Raw genomic sequence first — 22,836 nt, 5'->3', positions numbered from 1 at the left:
ACTGTGTGTCCGGGGTGGGGGTCGGGACCCTTTAAGCGCAGCCCTCGGCTAGCCTGAGACAGCATCTCCATGCTCTAAGTCCTCCTTTTATGCCCTGCCGGCACTGCTTCCGGCCATCCTTAAGCCCTGTTCAGAGTCCACTCAATGTGGACTTACTAGTTCGAACTAGCAAAACGCTAGTTCGAACTAGTTTTTAGTTCTAGATGCGTTAGTTCGAACTAGCTTAGTTCGAATTAACTAATTCGAACTAAGTTAGTTCGAACTAACTTTGTAGTGTAGACATACCCTTTGTGAAGAGTGAACTTTAGAATGTAGATATTTGCACGGCTCCCTGAATAAGTCATCCTCTTCCACTGCCAGGGGCACCATAGTGCGGAGCAGCTTCTTATCAACAGTTCCGTCTACACCTTAGTGAGATCCAGGCGAGGTTCCTTCCATTGGCTCAGGAGACAAGAACATGGAGCTTGTCTACAGAAGGCCTGGTCCGTACTAGCTGGGACGTCAAGCAATGTTCCCTCTCAGTTTTTTCCATCCATGTGTGGAATAAATTTTGTTCTGTGCACTGAGGATGTGGATGTGGGTGCTCTGCCAATCAGCTGGGCGGCACCTGAATCTCTCTGGGGTGGCTGCCCAAGAGCTCAGTTTACAGGGATCACTGATGTTAAGTCCCATGTGTGCTAGCCTGTGGTGCCGTAACTGGCCTAGGTGGCCCTGCTGAAGTTCCTTAGTGCGTATTATTGTGCTTCCATTTCAACCAGCACTGTGTTAATGTGCACCAATGAACTCAGTGCACGTCAGCAGGGTCAGTGAGTGTGCAGCACGCTAGAGCATTTCCGAATCAGCCAGTGCACCCTCTGTTTTATGACTTTGGGCCCAATCCTGAACATCTAACTCAGGCCAGTCTGTCAGTGGTGGTTCTGTGTGAGCCAGGCGTTCAGAACTGTGCCCGCATGAGGTAACATCACCTGCCTGGAATATGGGCAACATACCCTGCTGCTGTAAGCTGGTGCTGCTCTAAAGTAAGTGGGGCTGTGCCTGTTTACACCAGCAGCAAACTGGGCTCAGTTTGTGGTTTAATTCCCATCAAAACTTTTAACTACTTAGGGCAATAATCACAGCACAAAACGAGCCGTTTCTCTTCCTGGGCTGGTCAAGCATGGCGGGATAGGAGAGAGAAAGGTTGGGCTCTCTGCAGTCTCCTCCTGGAGCCCCAGGCCTTGTTCACAAACCTGCTCGGAGGGATCTGGGTTCTCGGCAGACCTTTGCACTCCCACTCCTCTGCTGCAGGGCACTGTGCACGTGCCAGGAACTGCCCTGCCGCAGATGCTGGGTCCGTCGGACCTAGTGCTCCTGCTCCCAGGCTTAGGGCTGGAATTCCATCGCTGAGTGGTTCTGGTCACTTCAATGTTGCTCTAGTGGTTTTTGCTGTCACAAGATGCGCCGGATGGAATCCCTGGTGTCTTACAGTTTCAGGGAGAGGCCATACTTTCCTAAGCATTTGAAGTATTTTATTAGAACACAATAGACTATAGGAGGATTCTCACCATCTGCAGAATTCCCCCAGTCAGTGACTGAGGCTATTTCTGAAGTGTGGAATACATTTTGTTCTGTGCACTGAGGCATGTGTGGATGTGGGCGCTCTGCCAATCAGCTGGGCAGCACCTGAATCTCTCCGGGGTGGCTGTCCAAGAGCTCAGTTTACAGGAATGTTAACACTGATGTTAAGTCCCATGCATGCTAGCCTGTGGTCCCCTAACTGGCCTGAGAGCATCCACACTGCAAAAGCACATAGCAAAAGCCATTTGCTTTTACGAAAGATAGTGTCCACACTGAATAGATGCTCTCTCACATTTCAGCTGTGATTACTATGGACAGAGTGGCCGCCAAGGCACCTGTGCTTTTTTCTCTTTCCTCTTCTTTCAAAAGAACTCCCTCTTCCCCATCCACACACGCCTTTTTCTGAAAGAGCTCTTTCGCAAAAAGGCTTCTTCCTTGTAGAATGAGGATTACCAATGTTGGAAAAACCCCTCAGTTGTTTTGATTTTCTTTCGAAAGAATGCAATTGCAGTGTGGACGTAACTCAATTTTTTTCTGAACAACTCTGTAATGTAGACATACCCTGACATTTTATTACGGAAGCTCAGAATGTTAGCTGTCTTTGTCAATTCAGATTGGCTGCAAGCAGAACAGTGGGCACCTATGCTTTGTGCCTGGATATTTGAATATGTCCCTTTGTATCAATGTGGGACTGGCTAGGCCACAAGGAGTTAATTTGCTGCTGAATTTATCAGCTTGCATCAGAAAGATTTCCCTTGGAAAGTTCCTGATCTGTCCTTCCTTCTTTGCCACCTCTTTTCTCTTTCACTCTGATCGCGGATCTAAAAACAACAGCCAACCTGCCAAGGTCAATGTTTAATGTTTCGAGCCTTTATATAGTCCCCATAAACAGACCTATGCACCTTTCAGCACTGAGCTAGATCCAGCAGCATGCCTGCTGTGTGGAGAGTGATTTTGGCCCACAGGAATTATCTGATTGCTGTGCTAGTACCTCTCCTGCTCCTTCCTCTCCCGCTGCTGGTCCCTACCAAGGTAAGAATTCTTACCACCCAATGGGAGTCAGTGATTGGGAAGCACTCACTCTTTTAACTTACAAAACCAAGCCAGAATGCCGGGTTCCTCCCCTGATTCATTTGCATTGCTTCTGAGCGGGACAGTTACTCCCCTTATGCCACTAAGGGGGCACCTAAACTATACAGCAATGAGGGGCTCATTGGAGGGGCAGACTTGTAAGTCGACCTTAGAAATGTGTCACTGATTTACATAAAAATGTAAATGGCTTTACATGCTGGCCCTGATTCAGCAAAGCATTTTTGGAGGTGCTTAAAAGTCCACACCCTCACTGTGCCCACCCTTAAGCCTATGCTTAAATACCTCCTGAATTGAGGTTTATTGATCCATTTTAACTTCACTCCTGATTCTCTCAAAAAATTCCCTTCCTGCTACTTTCAAGTATTGTCTTGAGACAGAAGAACCACTGTCAGGATTGTTTATGAGAACAGGAGGAAGAGGCATTTCTGGGCTATGGAACAAAGATAAAGTGTGTTTCACTTTACACAGTATGTAAACTCTGAGCCACACTGATTCTGGGAGGCTGCAAATTCTGTTGGCAATATTTGATTTGGATACTCTTTTGTCTTGTGTTTCAGCCACTCCTATAATACAGCATAATGTAGTATCTCTAGCAGAAAAATATAAGCACCAGCATCCTTTCCACATAGTTACACACTATGTGAAAACCGATTAAAGAACACAACGGAGAATTGTTCTGAATTCCACCAGATAAAGTTCAATAATCACAAGTGCAGAGTAATTCACTTAGGAATCACATGCACAACTTCAAAGTGGGGAATAACTAGCTAAGGGGTAGTCTGCTGAAAACAATCTGGGGTTATAGTGGATCAGAAGCTGAAAACAAATCAGCAATTGGATAGAGTTACAAAAAAGGTGAATATTCTAGGCTGTATCAGCTGGAGTGGTCTGATAAAACGGTTAGAAAACCCAATCAATTTGGAAAGGTTAGAAATACAAGGCAGACTTAGTTGTGAGAAGAGAAGACTGAGGGATGACCTCACAGTCAGGGATCACGGTCTTCAAATACGTGAAGATTTATAATAAAGATAACAGTGATTGCTCGTTCTCTTGGTCCACTGAAGGTAGAACAAGAAGTAATCAGCTTAATCTGCAGCAAGGAAGAGTCAGGTGAGGTGTTAGAAAAAACTAACTCTTGGGGGAGTGGAACTTCTGAGCTGGCTTCCAAGAGAGGCCGAGGAACCCTCATCCCTGGAGGGTTTTCAGAACAGGTTGGACAACACAGGGCAGGGATGGTCTCCGTTTACTTGGTCTTGCCTGGACTTGGTGTCTCAAGTTCGCTTCCAGCCGGATATTTCAGAGTCTCTGATTATAAAGGTTATGAAGTCGAGCAGTCACTAGCTAGGAAATGACCAGGACGACGGTTGCCTGTGCACATGCATTGCGCTGTGGTCTCACTACATGAGTGCATGCTGTTTTCCACAGGCCCGCATGACTCATTCAGTGCACATCACTGTTAAAGGGCAGCTGCTCCAAATGTGGTTTTATACTCACTGTACAGTGTTTGCCCCAGCCTTATTTGCTATCCATTATTCAAATGCTACATTGGAGACAGAATTATTAATTTCCTCATGAGCTTTTCTAAGGCAGCCAGAGCTCCAGGCCCCTTTAAAGTGCTGCACTGCCTGCATTGAGCAGCTCCAAGGACTAGGGGGAGGGTCCAGCGCTGCCATCTGGATGGTGTGGAGGGCTGTCTGCCTCCCCCCTGCCCCTTCCACTGAGGCCCCCTCCCCCTTGCAGGGGCACAGAGCTTGTCCCCCACACCTTGCCTAGGGCCCCCTGGTCAGAGCACCCTTTTGAGGCGAGAGATGGTATTATCCCCATTTTACAGACAGAGAGCTGAGGCACACAGATTAAGATCAAAAGTTTCCACTAATTTTGTGTGCCCAATTTCAGACATCAAGAAGCTGACATTTTTATGAATTCTTAGAATTATATTGACTTTAAAGCACAGCTCCTATTGACTTCAGTTGCCACTGTGTGTCCTCAGTATTGCTGCAAATGAGGCCCCAGGATATCAGATTGGGCACCGAGAAAATGAGAAAGACTTAGTGACCTCCTGTAAAAAGTTTGGTTCCGGTGACTTGTCCAGCATTGCACTGGAATACTGTGGCAGAGACCGAGATAGAATCCAGTTCTATAGGGTTGCATTTAACTGCCTACCCATCAAATAACCCTTTTTCTTCTGGCAATCCCTTGTTTCATTCATTACACACCTTCCCACTTATGCAACAAAAGAGGCAGGGTTGTACAAACCTACTCCTCCAACACAGCTATGATCCAACTCCAGAGCACAATCCACCCTATATACAAAGCGAGTTTGTGATGCAGTGGAAAAATAGTATGTGATCATATAATCAGGCTTCATCATAATGCTTACGCCCAAGGGGGCTGGATTAAGGTTGAATATGATAATTTCCTAACTACTGAGTGCTTGACTTTGTAAACTTAACATCAATTCAATTTTTTGTATAATATCCAGGGTTTTTAAAAAAGCTAACTGAAAAAAACCCCTAAATTCCACTGTGTTGCATCAAATTTGTACCAGCATGAGTTATCAGCAAGGTTGGAACCAATCCATGGTACAGATCTCTGTAAGTGGGGCAAAGTAACTGATAGCAGTAGTAGGTTGGTATCCTCGCTGCAGACAAACAGAGCTAGGGATGGCACACACACTCTGCCAAGGAGATTCACAGCTGTTTGCTGACAGGCGAGGGATGATGGGACTTAGGAATTTTGGGTTCCATTCTAGGCTCTGGAGTGGTGTTCTCTAATGGGCACCAACCCTTCTGCCTCAACTCCTGCAATCTGTTCCTGTTTAGTCTCTTCCCCACCCCCACCAACCCGAGTTCCTTGGCCCAGTCCCATGCTTCTCCCCCCAGTTCTGGTCACCTTGCCCAGCCAGTCTTGTTCCCCCTCTGGGATTGCTCAGCCCGTCTCTCCCCCTCCCCACACAAGGTCCCAGTTTCTTGCCTGGCCAATCTCAGCCTCATACGTCTCTTCCCTCATCCACTACTGGCTCCCAGACTTGTCTCCATCCCCAGGCTCTTCATCCACTCTCAGTCTCCCCCAACCCCACCACTGGCTCCTGGGCCTGCCCCCCCCACTCTAGCTCCATGTCAGATGTGTCTCCTGTGCCCCTGCTTCTCCCCACAGTAGTCCCAATCTCCTTGCTCAGCCAGTCTCAATCTCCCCATCTCCTCTCCTGGGCCCAGTGTCATTTTCCCAGCCAGTGGTTCCCTAGCCCCAGTCACCTTGCCCAGCTAACCCAGCTTCCTTCTCCCCATCTCCCAGTTCCAACCTCTCCCTCAGTTTCTAGGTTCAGTCTCACCCTAGGCCAGTGTTTCCCAATTGTATTTGGCCACAGAACTCTTTTAAACACAAAATAATTTTGCGGAACCCCTAATAACAGTCTTATATATGGAGCTGAAAAAGTAGACCACCAATAAATACGGATAACAATAACGAATGCTAAACAAGGTCATGAGATCAATATTTCGTTGAATTGCACATATTTAAAAGCAAAAACCACATTTACTGTGTACACATTTTTTTTTAAATCATAAAATGTTATTGTAATGGAATTTTCTCATGGAACGCCGGGGTTCCATGGAACACCATTTAGGAAACACTGCCCTAGCCTGTCCCAGGCTCTTTTCCCAGCTACTCCCAGTTTCTCTCTTCCCACCGCTCCCTGCCCCCCCCCCCCCCGACCAGTCCTTCTAGACTCTTTGTCCCCATCTATTCCTTTCCTCCCCCACTTCTGGCTTTTGTTCTCCTACATTCAAATCAGACAGTTTCCGCCTCCGTGTTTCAGTGGTGTCAGCAGGGGGCATCGCTGAGAACAGATCACAAAAGAAAAGAGAGAGGTTCCCACGCTCAGTTTCAGTGCCCAGCCTGGAGCACCTCTAGCCCTGGGCTGTTTTACGCACTGGTGGGACGGGGTTTTCATGTTCTGTTCAGAACTGGGAGAAACTCCAGGGAGCGATCTTCAGAGATTTTAGTGGCTAAAAATCAAAGGAATCTCTACTGAGCATGTGAAAACTGTAACTTTTCAAAGGTGTATAACTGGGCCAAGTTTGGTTTTAAGGGACAGCAAAAGGCACACCCCTGTGACAAATGCCAATCCTTCCATGGGTCAAGTTCCTGCTCCCAAACAGGACAACACGAGAGCTGTTCAAAAAATGGTTTCAAGAATTTCTTAACATGGACAAAACAATGTATTTTCTCCTAGGCAACGTCTGTGCTGCAGCCTTCTTCCGCAAAGCTTATGCAAATGAAGTGCGGAGTAGAATATTGCCATGCTTCATTTGCATAAGCTTTTGCGGAAGAAGGCTGCAGTATAGATGTAGCCTTAGTCTTGTTCTTAGAATTGCTGACTCATTTTGACTGAAATTTTCCATAAACATTCAGTGTGATGCAGACACTTGGCCTGCAAAATTTCAGCCAAATGGTTAAAGCTTGGCAAAATTCAGAGCAAAGGAAAACAGGGTCTTATAATGGCACGTGGAGCCTAATCTTAAAAACAGGTGGTGCCACCCATCTTGGTTTTATATATATATGGCCCATTCGTCTCGAGAGACTGTGGGAAGCAGCGGCAGTGACAATCTATGAGTTGTGCCTGGATCTGCAACTTCTTTCATGGCTTATGCGTCCAATATTGGATTTGCACAGTCGATTACAATAGCTACATGCCAGTCTACTTCCATTTTCATGAGTCTGAGAATTTTTCCTTCTGAGGTGGAGTTCTTTTGAATGACTTGCACAGGTCCTATAAAAAAATGATGTGCCCTGTTTTAATAATTGTCACCAGGTGTTGCGATCTGTTGATGTAGATTCCCAAGAGCTTGGATTGACAAACCTTTTCATAGTGTTTTTACATATATCCTTGAATCTTAACTTTGGCCTTCCTCTTGCCCTTGCTCCACTTGTTAGTTCACCAAAGAGGATTTCTTTGGGAAAGCGTTTATCACTCATTCTCCTCACATTGCCAAGCCACCGGAGTCTTCTGTTGTTAAGGATCGCTGTGAGACTGGGTATGCCACTCTTGATAGGCCATCAGCATTTGAAACTTTATCTTGCCACTTAATATTCATGATTCTGTGAAGACAGCGAAGGTGGAAACTGCTCAATTTTTTCTCTTGGCGTGAGTAGGTAGTCCAGGTCTCAGATCCATTAAGCAAGACCCTTAATACACACGCTTGGTATGTCAGTATCTTTGTTTTCAATGTCAGTTTGGGATTGTTCCATGCTTGTTTCATAAGTCTGCTAAATGTTATGGCTCCCTTCCCAATTCTGATGTTCAGTTCTTCGTCCATGGAGAGATTTGTAGTGACAATAGACCCAAGGTAACAGAATTGTTGAACCACCTCTAATGGCCTGTCACTCAGAATGACCCTGGGTGGTTGAGATACACCTTGAGCGAACACAACAGTTTTCTTCACGCTTATATCGAGAGAGTTTACTAACAGTTTACTAACTCTGGACAGAGAATCCATCAGTGCCTGTAGCGTGTCTTCATTATGTGTGACAAGCGCTGCATCATCTGCGAATAGGAGTTCTCTAATGAGGACTTTCTTGACCTTAGTTTTAGCCTTGAGTCGTGTTAGGTTGTAAAGAGAACCATCTCACCTTCTGTGGAGAAATACATCACTGTGTGAGTTTAGAAATGCACAATTTAATAGGACTGAGAAAAATATACCAAAGAGGGTAGGAGCAAGGACACATCCCTGTTTGACTCCACTCTTCACCACAAAGGGTTCAGATGTAGATCTATCTTGGTTATACAAAACATTTAAACTTTAGAAAGCTAAAGAAATTCACAGACAAAACAGCTTTTATACAGCCTGGTTATAATTTAACACCATTACATGACAATAACATTATTTGAAGCAATTATAAAAATAAAATATATGATTGTAAGCATAGAAATTCAAAGGTCAGGATAAGGACACATCCTTAAATCTAATTCTGTCAGTACCACTCCTCTCCCTATTCATCAGCAATCGCTTTCCACAGCCAGTGACCTCTTCCTTATATCCAATACAGACCATAAGTTATTAGCTATCTATCTATCTATCCTCACCCACCCCATCCATCTATCTATTTGTCTATGTGGGGATAGATAGATTGGGTGTGTGTGTTGGGGATAAATAGATAGATAACCCCTCTATCTATCTATCTATCTATCTATCTATCTATCTATCTCTCTATCTCTCTTTTAGAACCATGGTCCCCAACCTGGTGCCCGCAGGTGCCATGGCGCCCGCCGGGCCCTTTACGTGCGCCCGCGGAGCAATCTGGGCTGGCCCCGCCCCCGGGCGTGTGGCAGGTGCCAGCCTCGGGCGCATGGCCGGCCCCGGTCTCGGGTGCGCCGCGCGTGCCCTTGCCGGCCCTGGCCCTGGCCCCGCCCCCGGGTGCACCGCGCGTGCCCTTGCCAGCCCTGGCCCTGGCCCCGCCCCCGGGTGCGCTGCGTGTGCCCTTGCTAGCCCTGGCCTTGGCCCCGCCCCCGGGTGTGCCGCGTGTGCCCTTGCTGGCCCTGGCCTTGGCCCTGCCCCCGTATGCGCAGCGTGTGAGCGGCCTCGCCCCCAGGTGCCCGGCAGCCCCAAAAGGTTGGGGACCACTGTTTTAGAAGCATCTGTCTGTGAGTCCATCTGTGAGTCTATTTGTCCATGAATTCCTCTTAAACTATAACAGCTAGGGCCACTAAATTTGGGATGTAGCTTCCACTTACCCTAACTTAAAGCAAGGTCAGGGGTTGGGTGTGGTAGGCAAACAGGATGTGCCTGGAATTTGATTGTTTTCCATAACATGGAAAGGGAGGGAGCTGATCAGAAGGATGCAATACTGCACAGTCACCACCATGGGCAGTGAGCATACAGGACAGCTATCCAATACAGTGACCACTGGGGGCAGCCGCACCAGGAAGGGAGTAGCCTGCTGGGGATGGGGCTTGCCATTTTGCTGGCCAAGATAAGTGGCCCCTGTCCCAAACCCTTCCCTCTGGTCCTCGGCCCCAGCACCCGACTGGGGAATGGCCCTGCTGACCCCATTGCCATGGCCCCCCGGGCAGCGCAGCTGCACCCCTCCATACCCCGCAGAATCCACAGGCAGTTTCCCTGCACCAACATCACTGGATTGCCCAGCGTGGCCACAATGGGAGCTGGCCCAGGGAGCACCATCAGGGCTGGCCTGTGTGACCTCCCGCCCCTGCTCCCTGAGCTGGGTCAGGGAGCACCATCAGGGCTGGCCTGTGTGACCTCCCACCCCTGCTCCCTGAGCTGGGTCAGGGACACTGCGGGGGCTGGTCTACGTACGTCCGGTCCCCGGCCCAGAAAGTGCCAGCAGGTCTTCAACACCCCCCCCCCCCCACTTCAATCTCACCCTGCCTCAGGCCGGGCCTGGGGATAGTCAGCCTGAGGCCCACCCCCCCGGTCCTGGGCTGGCCCTGGGCAATGCTGGGTAGTCTTCTCGTTTGTACAGAATTGTGGCTTTTTCATTCTTTTTCTTATTAGCATCACAGTCATAGCTATTGACAACTCAACTAACTGAGGAAAGGATTTGTCAGAAAGTGTCCTGTAGGCAGGGCTGGCCTGAGCCATTCGTGTGCCCTGGGCCCCGTGAGCTTGGCGCCACCCCCAGGAGTGCAGCGCATGTGTGGCACGGCCCCGCCCCTGGGCGCCCGACGCATGCGCAACCCTGCCCTGGGCGCCTGGCGCATGCGCGGCTCCCCCCCTCTAGGCGCTCGGCGCATGCGCGGCAGCCCTGCGCTGTGCCCCCTACAATGGGGCGCCCCGGGCAGTAGCCCGGTCACCCCATAGCTTGGGCCGACTCTGCCTGTAGGTCTGATTTCTTTGTCATTTGCATGTCAACATTTCTGAGAGTTATTTGCCTTGCAGTAGCACCTAGTGGCTGCAGCTGGGTTCTGGGCCCCATTGTGTTAGGCACAGTATGAATACAGACAGAGAAGTGTTCTGCACAGTCTGGGGGACCCCCATACTGGGACAGTGTCAGACACAAAAACTTACAAGTATACTGCAAAGCAAACAGGCAGATACAGGACTACATTTTTCTAACAGCATAAAGTAGCAAGAAGATAGTTATGGGACTAAATTAAATTGGATTTAACTCAGACAACTGCTTATGTAGCTGGGGAGTGAGATCCAGAACTTTTCGGTACTACGTCACTGGTTCAAACCGCACCATATCTGGTAGTGCCTGCAAGTTATCATTTTGTCAGGTCTCTGGTTTCTCTGTGGGAAGACTTGGTGGGTCTCAGTTCAGTTTCACAAGACACCAACAGACATCCATGGCTAAGACCTAGGCCACAGAAAGAGATGGAACATTACTGACCCTAGAAGTTTAATGTGGCCCTTATAGGTTATGCTTGGGCACGCTGCTGGGCCACATGAGGGAGGCTTACATTGGCCCAGCAGTGTGGCTTCCGCATACAAGACTGTCAAGCTGAGACTTTACACTGAAAGGAAAAAAAACAAGGGGAGGAGGAGAAGAGGCAGAACATATGCCACATTGAGATGTCAGATCCCTCACAATTAACCGGCCTACTTTCTTTAATAATTAACTTGCTCCAGGGCTGGGGCCCTGAGATAAACTGTGTGTACAAGAGTCAAACAGATAGTTATAAAGGGTTTGGTGAAAGCCAAAGGAAGGAGAAATTGACAAAGATAAAAAGACAAATAATCAGCATCACTCAGAAACACAGCCACTGAGCTGAACCTGAACCTGAACCTGATGCCTGGAGCCTCACTAGACCATCTAATGTGATATCCTGCTTTGACCTAGAAGGGGTGTAACTTTCACCTTTCCGTCTTCACCTTCTGTTCTATGGGTGCTGCCCTGCACATGAGGAGGGCAGATCTAAAATTTATTGTGAGCAGCCGCACAAGCGCAGTTCGGAGGGAAGTGAAGATTGACCTATGGAGACACTGCGATCAACTGGTTGGTGGCCATGTCTCTAGTAGAAGGATGAATTCCTTCCCTTGGGCAGGCCTGAGTCACTATTGTGTTACCACCTAAGTAACCACACTGAAATAGATGGAGGCCTGTAGCCATAAACACTGGAGTAATGCAGTGGTAAGTCAGAACCTTGGCTGGTGAGGGCACCTTACAGCCCATACACCCTTAGTCTCTCCAGTACAGGCAGTCCCCGGGTTACGTACAAGATAGGGACTGTAGGTTTGTTCTTAAGTTGAATTTGTATGTAAGTCGGAACTGGTACATATTGTAGGGGAAACTCAAACCAAACATTTCTCCAGAGCTCAGTTTTATTCTCCCACACCTCACTTCCCTCAGTCCTTTATTCTCAAGCTGAGGTGTCTGCTGAGAAAAGCCGCTCCGCGTCTCCCTGGTCTGCTGCGGGGGGGGAGGAGGGGGAGGAAGGGGGGCGCTAGCTTCACGTCTCCCTGGTCTGCTGGGGGGAAGCAGCTAGTGCGGGGTTGCCTCACCCCGTTTGTAAGTAGGGATCCAATGTAAGTCGGATCCATGTAACCTGGGGACTGCCTGTATTCTGAGGAAAAAAACGCCTGTGGAACATGCTAATTCAGATGACCCTAAGCTCCTGTACTGAAGTGTACACATTTAATTTAGAAGCACAGCAGAAGCCAAAGTCCCTTGAAGAAAAATAGGGTACAAACATTGGGATCATTTCACTGCGGGCAAGGAAAAAGCGTTTGGGATAATAAACAAACAACAGTTAAATTCCAGTGAGGAGGACCTGAAGTTGAGTGGTGACGATAATTTGCAAATTAACTTGTGTAAAGGCTGTTGCTAGTTGTGAAAAATCAAATGAAAAGTAAATGTCTAATTGAGGAAGCCAGTCAAAGTTCATCTGGGCATGCAGGGAGTAAAGCAAAGTGGACTCCCTCAGTTGAGTGACTGACTCAGTTGCTCAATTAGTCTAAGACATAAGTAAATCAGGGAGAAGTTGATACTGTCAGCAAAATCAAGGAATATGTTCAGAACTGCCAGCCTCTTATCTGGGCAGGGTTCAAAGTCACGGCTTGATTTACTTTTCTGGGTAAGTTTTACCTCTCCCTATAAAGGCTCTTCCACAAGGTCACCTAATGCACTGCCCCCTTATTTCTATCCCAGCTCTCTGACAAGATCATTGACTGCTTTGCCCTTTTTCCCACTATAGGATGCAGATACCTGGGATCCCTTCCCTTCTCTTTTCTACCTTGGGAAAAAGAGGCTAGAAACAGGCCTCTGACTGCATGCCTAGTGAGAGAATCTGAATAAGCTTGTGTGCCAGTGCGCCGTTCTCTAACTGTGTGTGCTACCTTTCAGGAGGCCCAGTGTGGCTATGTGATAATCCTGATGGCGCTGTTCTGGTGTATGGAAGTCCTGCCACTGGCTGTTACTGCCTTATTTCCTGTCCTGCTGTTCCCGCTGATGAACATAATGGATTCAACCCAAGTAAGAGATCCGGCTCTTTCATGTGTGTCCATCAGTCTCTGCTCACTGTGTCTGGGATCTCCCATCTGGTCAGCCAGCAGGCCAGGCGTGGTTCCAACATCCTTGCACTTGAGTCACCCAGAGGGAAGACTCCAAAGAATGAATGAGGGGCACAGCTCCTGGAGCGAAAACAAAGGGAAATGCTTAGCACTGGGAAGCATGTAGTCTGCAGAACAGTGTCTCTGACCCTCCTTCAGCAACTGTTCTCGCTCTGCTTTATCTGGCCCCTCCTCTCTCTGACCGTTTTCTCTCCCGTTTTCTCGAACAGGTGTGTATGGAGTATCTGAAGGACACAAACATGCTCTTCATTGGAGGACTGATGGTGGCTATTGCTGTGGAGCACTGGAACCTACACAAGCGCATCGCCCTGCGGGTCCTGTTAGTCATTGGGGTCCGACCAGCACTGTGAGTGAGAACTTCATATAAGTGTGTGTGGGGGGAGGAAGTGACAATGAGAAGATCAGTTTCCATCCAGGGAAGGAGTTTGGAAATCTTCTTATTCCTGATTCAAGAAAGCAGCAAAGTACATGTGACAATGATCTTTAAGAGCTTGATTTGGTCCCTTTCTTTGCATTTGATTCTCATCTCATTTCATCCAGAATGCTGGTGGAGGCTTGGGAGTTCCCTGTGTAATGAACTCTGTGCTTTCCGACATGTACTGCAACCAGTTCTCCTGCTTTCCCCCTTTGTGGGGGAAGCCGATAGCACATGGATCGGACAGAGACATCTCTTAGAGGAGTGTCTATTAATAGAGATGCTCTATGTTCTAGTCAGGAGGAGAGGATGGAAGTATGTGTCAGATCAGATGGGACACAATCAAATGAAAAAGACTAACACATCAGGAAATGGCAGACAAATATATATTTTTAAAGTGCTTCTACACAAATGCTAGAAGTCTAAATAATAAAATGGATAAAGTAGAGTTCCTAGTTTTAAAAGAGGATATTGATATAATCAGTGCTTTTTTAAAAAAAAAAAAAAAAAAAAAAAAAAAGGTGCCAGTACTCAAGGGAAAAGTTGTTGAACAAAAAAAACAAACAAACAAACAAAAAAAATTGTTGGGGGCTGAAATGTGGCGCTGGGAGCTGGAAAAAAAATCACTGCATGCCCTGAACAGGCTTCTGTCAGGAGCCGAACCGCCCCAGGAAAACAAGTGCCAGTACGCACGGGGGAAATGCTTTTCCTTTTCTGTGTGCTGGGAAAATAGGTGACGGTACGCCATTCTGGGCCATACTGTCACAAAAAAAGCACTGGATATAATAGGCATCACGGAAACATGGTGGAATGAGGGCAATCAATGGGACACAGTCATACCAGGGTACAAAATATATCGGAAGCATAGAACAGGTCATGCTGGTGGAGGAGTGTCACTATACATGAAAGAAAATGTAGAATCAAATGAAGTAAAAATCTTAAATGAGCCTAAATGTTCCACAGAATCTCTATGGATAGTAATTCCACGCTCAAATAATAATACAGCAGTAGGGATATATTATTGACCACCTGACCAGGATAGTGATCGTGACTATGAAATGTTAAAGGAGATTAGAGAGGCTATCGAAATAAAAAACTCAATAATAGTGGGGGGTTTCAACTGTCCCCATACTGACTGGGTACAAGTCATCTCAGGATGGGATGCAGAGATAAAATTTCTTGATACCTTAAATGATTGCTTCTTGGAGCAGCTGGTTCTAGAACTCACAAGGGGAGAGGCAATTCTTGATTTAGTCCTAAGTGGTATGCAGGATTTGGTTCAAGAGGTAAATATAACTGTACCGCTTGGAAATAGTGACCATAATGTAATAAAATTTAACATTTCTGTGGTGGGAAAAACACCTCAGCAGCCCAACACTCTAGCATTTAATTTCAGAAATCGGAACTAAACAAAAATGAGGAAGATAGTTAAACAGAAATTAAAAGGTACAGCGATAAAAGTAAAATCTCTGCAAGCTGCATGGAAACTTTTCAAAGACACCATAATAGAGGCCCAACTTAAATGTATATCCCAAATTAAAAAACACAGTAAGAGAACCAAAAAAATGCCATCGTGGTTTAACAACCACGTAAAAGAAGCAGTGAGAGATAAAAAGACATCTTTTAAAAAGTGGAAGTCAAAATCCTGCTAAGAAAAATAGAAAGGAGCATAAACTTTATCAAATTAAGTGTAAAAATATAATGAGAAAAGCCAAAAAGGAGTCTGAAGAACAGCTAGCCAAAAAGTCAGAACATAATAGCAAAATGTTTTTTAAGTTTTTTAAGTACAGGCAGTCCCCAGGTTACATGGATCTGAGGGTATGTCTACACTACCCCGCTAGTTCGAACTAGCGGGGTAATGTATGCATACCGCACTTGCTAATGAAGCCCGGGATTTGAATTTCCCGGGCTTCATTAGCATAAACGAGGTGTACCGGTAGTTCGGAATAGGCACCCTAGTCCGAACTACCTAGTTCGAGCCCCGTGTAGCCACGCTACACGGGGTTCGAAGCAGCGGGGATTTAAAAATGGCGGCTCCCCGCTTATGCTAATGAAGCCCGGGAAATTCAAATCCCGGGCTTCATTAGCAAGTGCGGTATGCATACATTACCCTGCTAGTTCGAACTAGCGGGGTAGTGTAGACATACCCTGACTTATATCGGTTACATGGATCTGACTTACTTATAAACGGGGTGAGGCAACTCCGCACTAGCTGCTTCCCCCCAGCAAACCAGGGAGATGCGAAGCTAGCGCTCCCCCCAGCAGACCAGGGAGATGCGGAGCGGCTTCTCTCAGCAGACACCTCAGCTTGAGAATAAAGGACTGAGGGAAGTGAGGTGTGGGAGAATAAAACTGAGCTCTGGAGAAATGTTTGGCTAGAGTTTCCCCTACAATATGTACCAGTTCCGACTTACATACAAATTCAACTTAAGAACAAACCTACAGTCCCTATCTAGTACGTAACCCGGGGACTGCCTGTACATCAAAAGCAGATAGCCAGCTAAACAACCAGTGGGGCCCTTGGATGATTGAGATGCTAAAGGAGCACTCAAAGATGATAAAGTAATTGCAGAGGAGCTAAATGAATTGTTTGCTTCAGTCTTCATAGCTGAGGATACTGGGGAGATCCCCAAACCTGAACCATTCTTTTTAGGTGACAAATCTGAGGAATTGTCCCAGATTGAGGTGTCATTAGAGGAGGTTTTGAAACAAATTGATAAACTTAACAGTAACAAGTCACCAGGACCAGATGGCTTTCACCCAAGAGTTCAGAAAGAACTCAAATGGGACATTGCAGAACTATTAACTGTGGTTTGTAACCTATCCTTTAAATCGGCTTCCGTACCTAATGACTGGAAGATAGCTAACGTGATGCCAATATTTAAAAAGGATTCTAGAGGTGATCCTGGCGATTACAGATTGCTAAGTCTAACATCAGTACCGGGCAAATTAGTTGAAATTATAGTAAAGAATGAAATTGTCAAACATATAGAAGAACATAATTTGTTGGGGGAAGTCAAGATGGTTTCTGTAAAGGGAAATCATGTCTTACTAACCTGCTAGAGTTCTTTGAGGGGGTCAACAAATATATGGGCAAGGGGGAGCCAGTGGATATAGTGTACTTAGTTTTCCATAAAGCCTTTGATAAGGTCCCTCACCAAAGTCTCTTAAGTAAAGTAAGTTGTCATGGAATAAGAGGGAAGGTCCTTTCATGGATTGATAACTGGTTATAAGACAGGAAACAAAGGGTAGGAATAAATGGTAAGTTTTTAGGATGGAGAAAGATAACTAGTGAGGTTCCCCAAGGATCTGTCCTGGGACCCATCCTATTCAACTTATTTATAAATGATCTAGAGAAAGGGGGAAACAGCAAGGTGGCAACATTTACAGATTATACCAAACTGCTCAAGACTGGTAAGACCAAAGCAGACTGTGAAGAGCTTCAAAAAGATCTCACCAAACTAAGTGATTGAGCAACAAAATGGCAAATGAAATTTAATGTTGATAAATGTAAAGTAATGCACATTGGAAGTAAATGTAAAGTAATGCATATGTGCAACATGATGGAGACTAGGTTAGCTACAACTACTCAAGAGAGATCTTGGAGTCATTGTGGCGAGTTCTCTGAAAACATCCACTCAGTGTGCAGCGGCAGTAAAAAAAACAAATAGAAAGATAGGAATTATTTAAAAAGGGATAGAGAATAAGACAGAAAATATCTTATTGACTCTATATGAAACCATGGTACGCCCACATCTTGAATTCTGCGTACAGATGTAATTGTCTCATCTCAAAAAAGATATATTGGTATTGGAAAAAGTTCAGAAAAGGGCAACAAAAATGATTAGATTTTGGAATGGGTCCCATACAAAGAGAGATTAAAAAGACTTGGACTTTTCAGCTTAGAAAAGAGGAGACTAAGGGGGGATATGATGGAGGTCTATACAATCATGACTGGTGTGGAAAAAGTGAATAAGGAAAAGTTATTTACTTATTCCCACAATATAAGAACTAAAGGTCAGCAAAAGAAATTAATAGGCAGCAGGTTTAAAACAAACAAAAGGAAGTTTTTCTTTACTCATTGCATGGTCAACCTGTGGAACTCCTTGCCAGAGGATGTGGTGAAGGCTAGGACTTTAACAAGGTTCAAAAAAGAGCAAGATAGATTCATAGAGGTTAGGTCCATCAATGGCTATTAGCCAGTATGAGTAGGAATGGTGCCATTAGCCTCTGTTTCTCTGAAGGTGTGTGGCAGGGGAGGGATCACATGAAGATTACCTGTTGTGTTCCCTCCCTCTGGGGCATCTGGTATTGGCCGCTGTTGGCAGACAGGATACTGTGCTGGATGGACCGTTGGTCTAACGTGGTATGGCTGTTCTTATACTCCAATTCAGATACTAGCTGGAAGGACTGACTTATGAGGAAATATTTAACATTATGTAGCTAAATGACAGTGGGAAAGGGAACATAACCACCAGAACCATAGAAAAGCACTGTGATAATGATTATGACCCTGGAGTAGGATGGTGGTAGCCAACTGTATAAAAAGAGAGATTAGAAAACCAGAGGCCATTTGGTTTTGAAATGGTAACTGTAAAACAAAATTACAGAGGTCTATAAAATACACAGAGAATGCTGTGTGATCTAATCTCCTTTGACCTATCCCATGAGAACAAGGGAACATTTGAGGACATTACACGACAATAGGGTGAAATAAATAAAACCTCAAATATTTCATTGCACAATTTGTATCTTTCATTGCTGTAAAATAATGGAGTACTATCCAAAGGAGAACTAGACTTTGATATGAATCAGAATAGACCTTGCAGTTATAAAAGGTGAGAGAAATTACAAAGATTATTGATCCTCATGCTTAAACGCATTAACTGATCACTGTTTGAGCTCAAAAATAATTTTTCTCCCAGGCAACAGTGTTATACATTGAGCTGTTCCCCCAGGATAGTATCATTCCACTTTCTGAGCAAGCTTCATCTCATCTTCTGTTAAGGACCTTTTGCGCAGGCATGGCCTGGACACCCCTCTGTCATGGTGATGTGTGTGGGATTCACTGTGCATTCCAAGCCAAAGGCTCTGAGCTGCTAATAGCAGGCACGGGGCTTTTTCCTAACAAAGAAAGCTCTCTTTCCAAGGAGATTCCTCACTGGAAATGCTCACCCTGGCCAGGATGCATTAGCTAGTTAATAGCATTTCCCCAGACAGGACACGCTAAAACTTACCATATGCAGAATTCTAGCCACAGCCTGGAATGGTCTTCACTGCATGCTGTCAAACACAGTGTTGCCATATTTCTGGTTTCTGAAGTGAGCTTCACATCAGTCCTCTTCATTGTAGGCTCATTATGGGATTCATGGTTGTCACTGCGTTCCTGTCTATGTGGATCAGCAATACCGCCACCACAGCCATGATGGTACCCATATCCCAGGCTGTCCTAGAGCAGCTGCACAAGTCAGAGCAGGAGAAAAACTCAACTGAGCACGTGGCTGAGAACATCAACAAAGCCTTCGAGCTGCAGGAGGTTCCAGATAAATCAGCTCTCTCTCAAGAGACACAAAAACAAGGTGAGTAGCTGTGGGTGTTTTACGTCTTTAGGATAGTGGAGGATGGTCAGGTACCTTCTCCGTCTCCACCTTAGGTGCTTCTGGCCTCATTCATCCCTGTTTCTGAATTTGAACTTCATAAGGAAGGAAGATGTCTCTGGCCTCCAGAGTATCTCAGAGAAGATTTCTGATAGGAGAGGACTCTAATCCAGAAGAGCAAGGTATAATAAACCCCAGTGGATGGAAGCTGGTCAGAAAAATTGAAATTGGAAATAAATTGCACATTTTAAGTGAGGAAGTTTCATTGGGGTAGCCGTGTTAGTCTGTATCGGGAAAAACTTAAAAAACAATGAATAATCTTGCAGCACCTTAGAGACTACCAAAAATGTAGATGGCATTGAGAGCTTTTGTGGGCACATCTGAAGAAGTGGGCTGTGCCCACAAAAGCTCATGATACCAGCTACGTTTTTTGTTAGTCTCTATGGTGCTACAAAACTATTTCTTGTTTTTCAAGCTTTTTTAAGTGAGGGTCATTAATCAATGAAGCAACTTTCACAGAGAGGTATCAAATTCTGTGTCCCTGGGAGTCCCAAAATAAAGTGGGTTGTATGTCTAAAACCATACTAAACTTAAAAAACAAGAAATAGTCTGGTAGCACTTTAAAGACTAACAAAACTTGTAGATGGGGTCATGAGCTTTCGTGGGCACAGCCCACATCTTCAGATGACCAGAATTTTGAGTTTAGGATGTCCAGATCCAAAATAAATAGGGGAGAAGGGAGAGGGGGAGGGCATTGCTATATATATAATGCCCCACTGCTATATAAATTGGACAAACTAAACAGTCCCTAAGGGAAAGAATCAATGGATACAAATCAGATATACGTAAAGGGAACATACAGAAACTCCGGTGATCTGAAGAAGTGGGCTGTACCCACGAAAGCGCATGATAACATCTACATGTTTTGTTAATCTATAAAGTGCTACCAGACTATTTCTTGTTTTTAAAGTTTATCCTGTACAGTCTAACTCGGCTCCCCCTGAAGCTTCTAAAACCATCCTGCACCTCAACTACAACTTATTGGGCTTGGTACGTGGATGCAGATTGCAGGTCTCTGGCCTGTTCCACGAAGGAAGATCTATGACTGGCTTTAAAATGTATGAACTTGTGAGCAGGAAGCTTCCTTTTGCTTCTTTTCTGACCCTCGATCCTACTCAAGTGTCCTTGAATCTGAATCAGTGGGATGAGCTGCCTGTTGCCAGTTCTCTATGTCCCTGAATGTGTTTTTCTTCTCCCATTCTCCTTCCAAGTTCAGACATTGCCAATTTCAGTTACCAATGTCTGCATGGTGTATAGCCATGTGGTGTGTTCTCTCTCTCTCTCACACACACACTTTGTGTGTTATTCCAATTTTCTTGCAATCATGGGATTTTGTATGAATGTAAACATTAAATGGGACTGAGGCTAAGGGAACTCCTAAAGTTTGCCCTGAAACAACCATGTCTAGATGCCTTTCCTCACTTTGGGATATCCTGTTGTGTCCTAAACTGGAAATACTGTATTGTGCAGCAACATCAACCTTCCCCATTCCTGCCCAGCTCAGCTTGTGCCACTCTTCTCTTTCTGCCTCTGCCCCCAGATAATGGATACGTGCTGACAGTGGAGGAAGAGGAGAAACTTAAAACTGAGAAGCAGCTGCAAGAGGAGAAGCACCTGACATTTTGCAAGGGAATGAGCCTCTCTGTTTGTTATGCAGCCAGTATTGGAGGAATTGCAACTCTTACTGGTACTACTCCCAACCTGGTGATGAAGGGACAGATGGATGAGTGAGTATGGAGAGAGTTGGGACTGCAACCACAGAATTGCTGTCTGTTAATAGTAACGTTGGTCTGGGGTTGAGCTGCATCCAAAGCTGAGAATGAGAAAGTAAATCACCATTCTGAGTAAGGGAACCAGGAAAAACTCCTCTTTGATCTGACCTCCCAGCCTCTGGCTTCTCTGGGCCACAGATTTGGGTGTAGAAATGAAGGCAGCTGTAGTAGTGACATCTGTTTGTTCTTCCAGCCTCTTTCCTAAAAACAACAATGTGGTGAACTTTGCTTCTTGGTTCGTGTTTGCTTTCCCCACCATGCTCCTGTTGCTGATTGTCTCCTGGGTTTGGCTCCAGATAATGTTCTTGGGATTTGAGTAAGTATTGTAAGCACATTGAAACAAATGTTCATGGATGTTTCTGCCATTGATCCTGTTGCAATTTCATAGTAACCGCACCAGCATTTCCTGCTCTATGTTCTGCTTGGATCTCAGGTCTCCGGCTGTCACCTGCTTATGGGTAGGAATCCTTGTCAATTCTCTTCTGACCAGGGATTTTGAGGCTGCTTGGCTCCCAAATCTAGACTGTGGTAGCCCTAGCAAGACAGACAGACCAAGGTCAGCACCTGGGCTTTGCTCTCTCTCTCCAGGTTTGACCAGTTACAAGTTATCACTCTGCTCCTTTTAAGCAAGCAGATCTATTTTGTAAAGCATTACAAAGCATAGAAAAGGCACTACTGTACTTGCATGCTGAAAAGCTTACCTCCCCCATCTTCAATACAGGCAGTCCCCGGGTTACGTACAAGATAGGGACTGTAGGTTTGTTCTTAAGTTGAATCTGTATGTAAGTCGGAACTGGCGTCCAGATTCAGCCGCTGCTGAAACTGACCGCCAGTTCTGACTTACATACAGATTCAACTTAAGAACCCCAAGTCAGCTGCTGCTGAAACTGATCAGCCGCTGATTCCAGGAAGCCCGGGGCAGAGCAACTGTGCCTCGGGCTTCCTGTAGTCAGCGCTGGTCAGTTTCAGCAACGGCTGACTTGGGGACGCCTGGGGCAGAGCAGCTGGGGTGCTGCTGGGTTGCTCCAGTAGCGCGGCTCCTTGGCGCTACTGGACCAACCCAGCAGCACCCCAGCTGCTCTGCCCCAGGCGTCCTGATTCAGCCGCTGCTGAAACTGACCAGCAGCGGCTGAATCAGGACGCCTGGGGCAGAGGGCTGGGGTGCTGCCGGGTTGGTCCAGTAGTGCCCAGAGCGGCGCTGCGGGACCAACCGGCAGCGCCCCAGCTGCTCTGCCCCAGGGTCCACAACAAAAGCCTGGTCTGCTGGGGGGGGGGGCACACTAGCTGCGCCCCTCCCCCCAACAGACCAGGGACACGGGGAGCAAAGCCGCAGCGGGGAGCAAAGCCTCAGAAGCGGGGGACCCCGCCACGGCTGCGGGTTTGCTCGCGGTGCCCCTGGTCTGCTGGAGATGGTCCCCAGCAGACCAGGGGCACCGGGAGCAGCTTTTCTCGCCCCGGAGGTCAAGGTGGCTGACCGCTGCCTGTGAGCTCCGGGGCGAGAAAGCCCCGTTCGTAAGTGCGGATCCGACATAAGTCGGGGACTGCCTGTATAGGGGTCATTGCTTCAAACCCCACGCAGGATTGTCCCAGTGTTTACCTGTTCATAACAGTCTTTAGCTCCAGAACCAGCATCCAGACCGAGCAGATTAGCTGTTTCTTTAAGTTGCTGGGGCCTTTGATCTCCTATCTCAGGATCTGACAGTTGCCTGGTCGTCACCTTTTCCTTTAGACATAGCTCCAGAAGGGAGGGGGGAAGGTTGCATCATTGGAGAATCTGGGTTACCCACTCCCCAGGGACTCCCCAGGAAATC

The 22,836-nt window shown here is 46.4% G+C and overlaps 1 protein-coding gene across 4 annotated transcripts in view; it reads left to right on the top strand.

Moving 5' to 3' along the window:
- Positions 1 to 22,836, top strand: part of SLC13A2 (solute carrier family 13 member 2) — a 56,659-nt gene that overhangs the window by 14,337 nt on the left and 19,486 nt on the right. For 3 of the 4 annotated variants that reach the window (XM_075904459.1, XM_075904457.1, XM_075904456.1), the window contains 5 exons: positions 12,955 to 13,083; positions 13,391 to 13,527; positions 18,949 to 19,175; positions 20,794 to 20,980; positions 21,219 to 21,341. In XM_075904459.1, the coding sequence (XP_075760574.1) occupies positions 12,985 to 13,083; positions 13,391 to 13,527; positions 18,949 to 19,175; positions 20,794 to 20,980; positions 21,219 to 21,341 (773 nt within the window). In that variant the 5' untranslated portion in view covers positions 12,955 to 12,984. Of the gene's footprint in view, positions 1 to 2,435; positions 2,590 to 12,954; positions 13,084 to 13,390; positions 13,528 to 18,948; positions 19,176 to 20,793; positions 20,981 to 21,218; positions 21,342 to 22,836 lie in introns of those variants that run through there. The other variant, XM_075904455.1, reaches the window with a different exon arrangement.

Source organism: Pelodiscus sinensis, chromosome 21 (genome assembly GCF_049634645.1).
Source record: "Pelodiscus sinensis isolate JC-2024 chromosome 21, ASM4963464v1, whole genome shotgun sequence".
Classification (NCBI taxonomy): Eukaryota; Metazoa; Chordata; order Testudines; family Trionychidae; genus Pelodiscus; species Pelodiscus sinensis.
The sequence above is the reverse complement of the archived record's forward strand: the minus strand, read 5'-3'. Positions and strand labels throughout refer to the sequence as shown.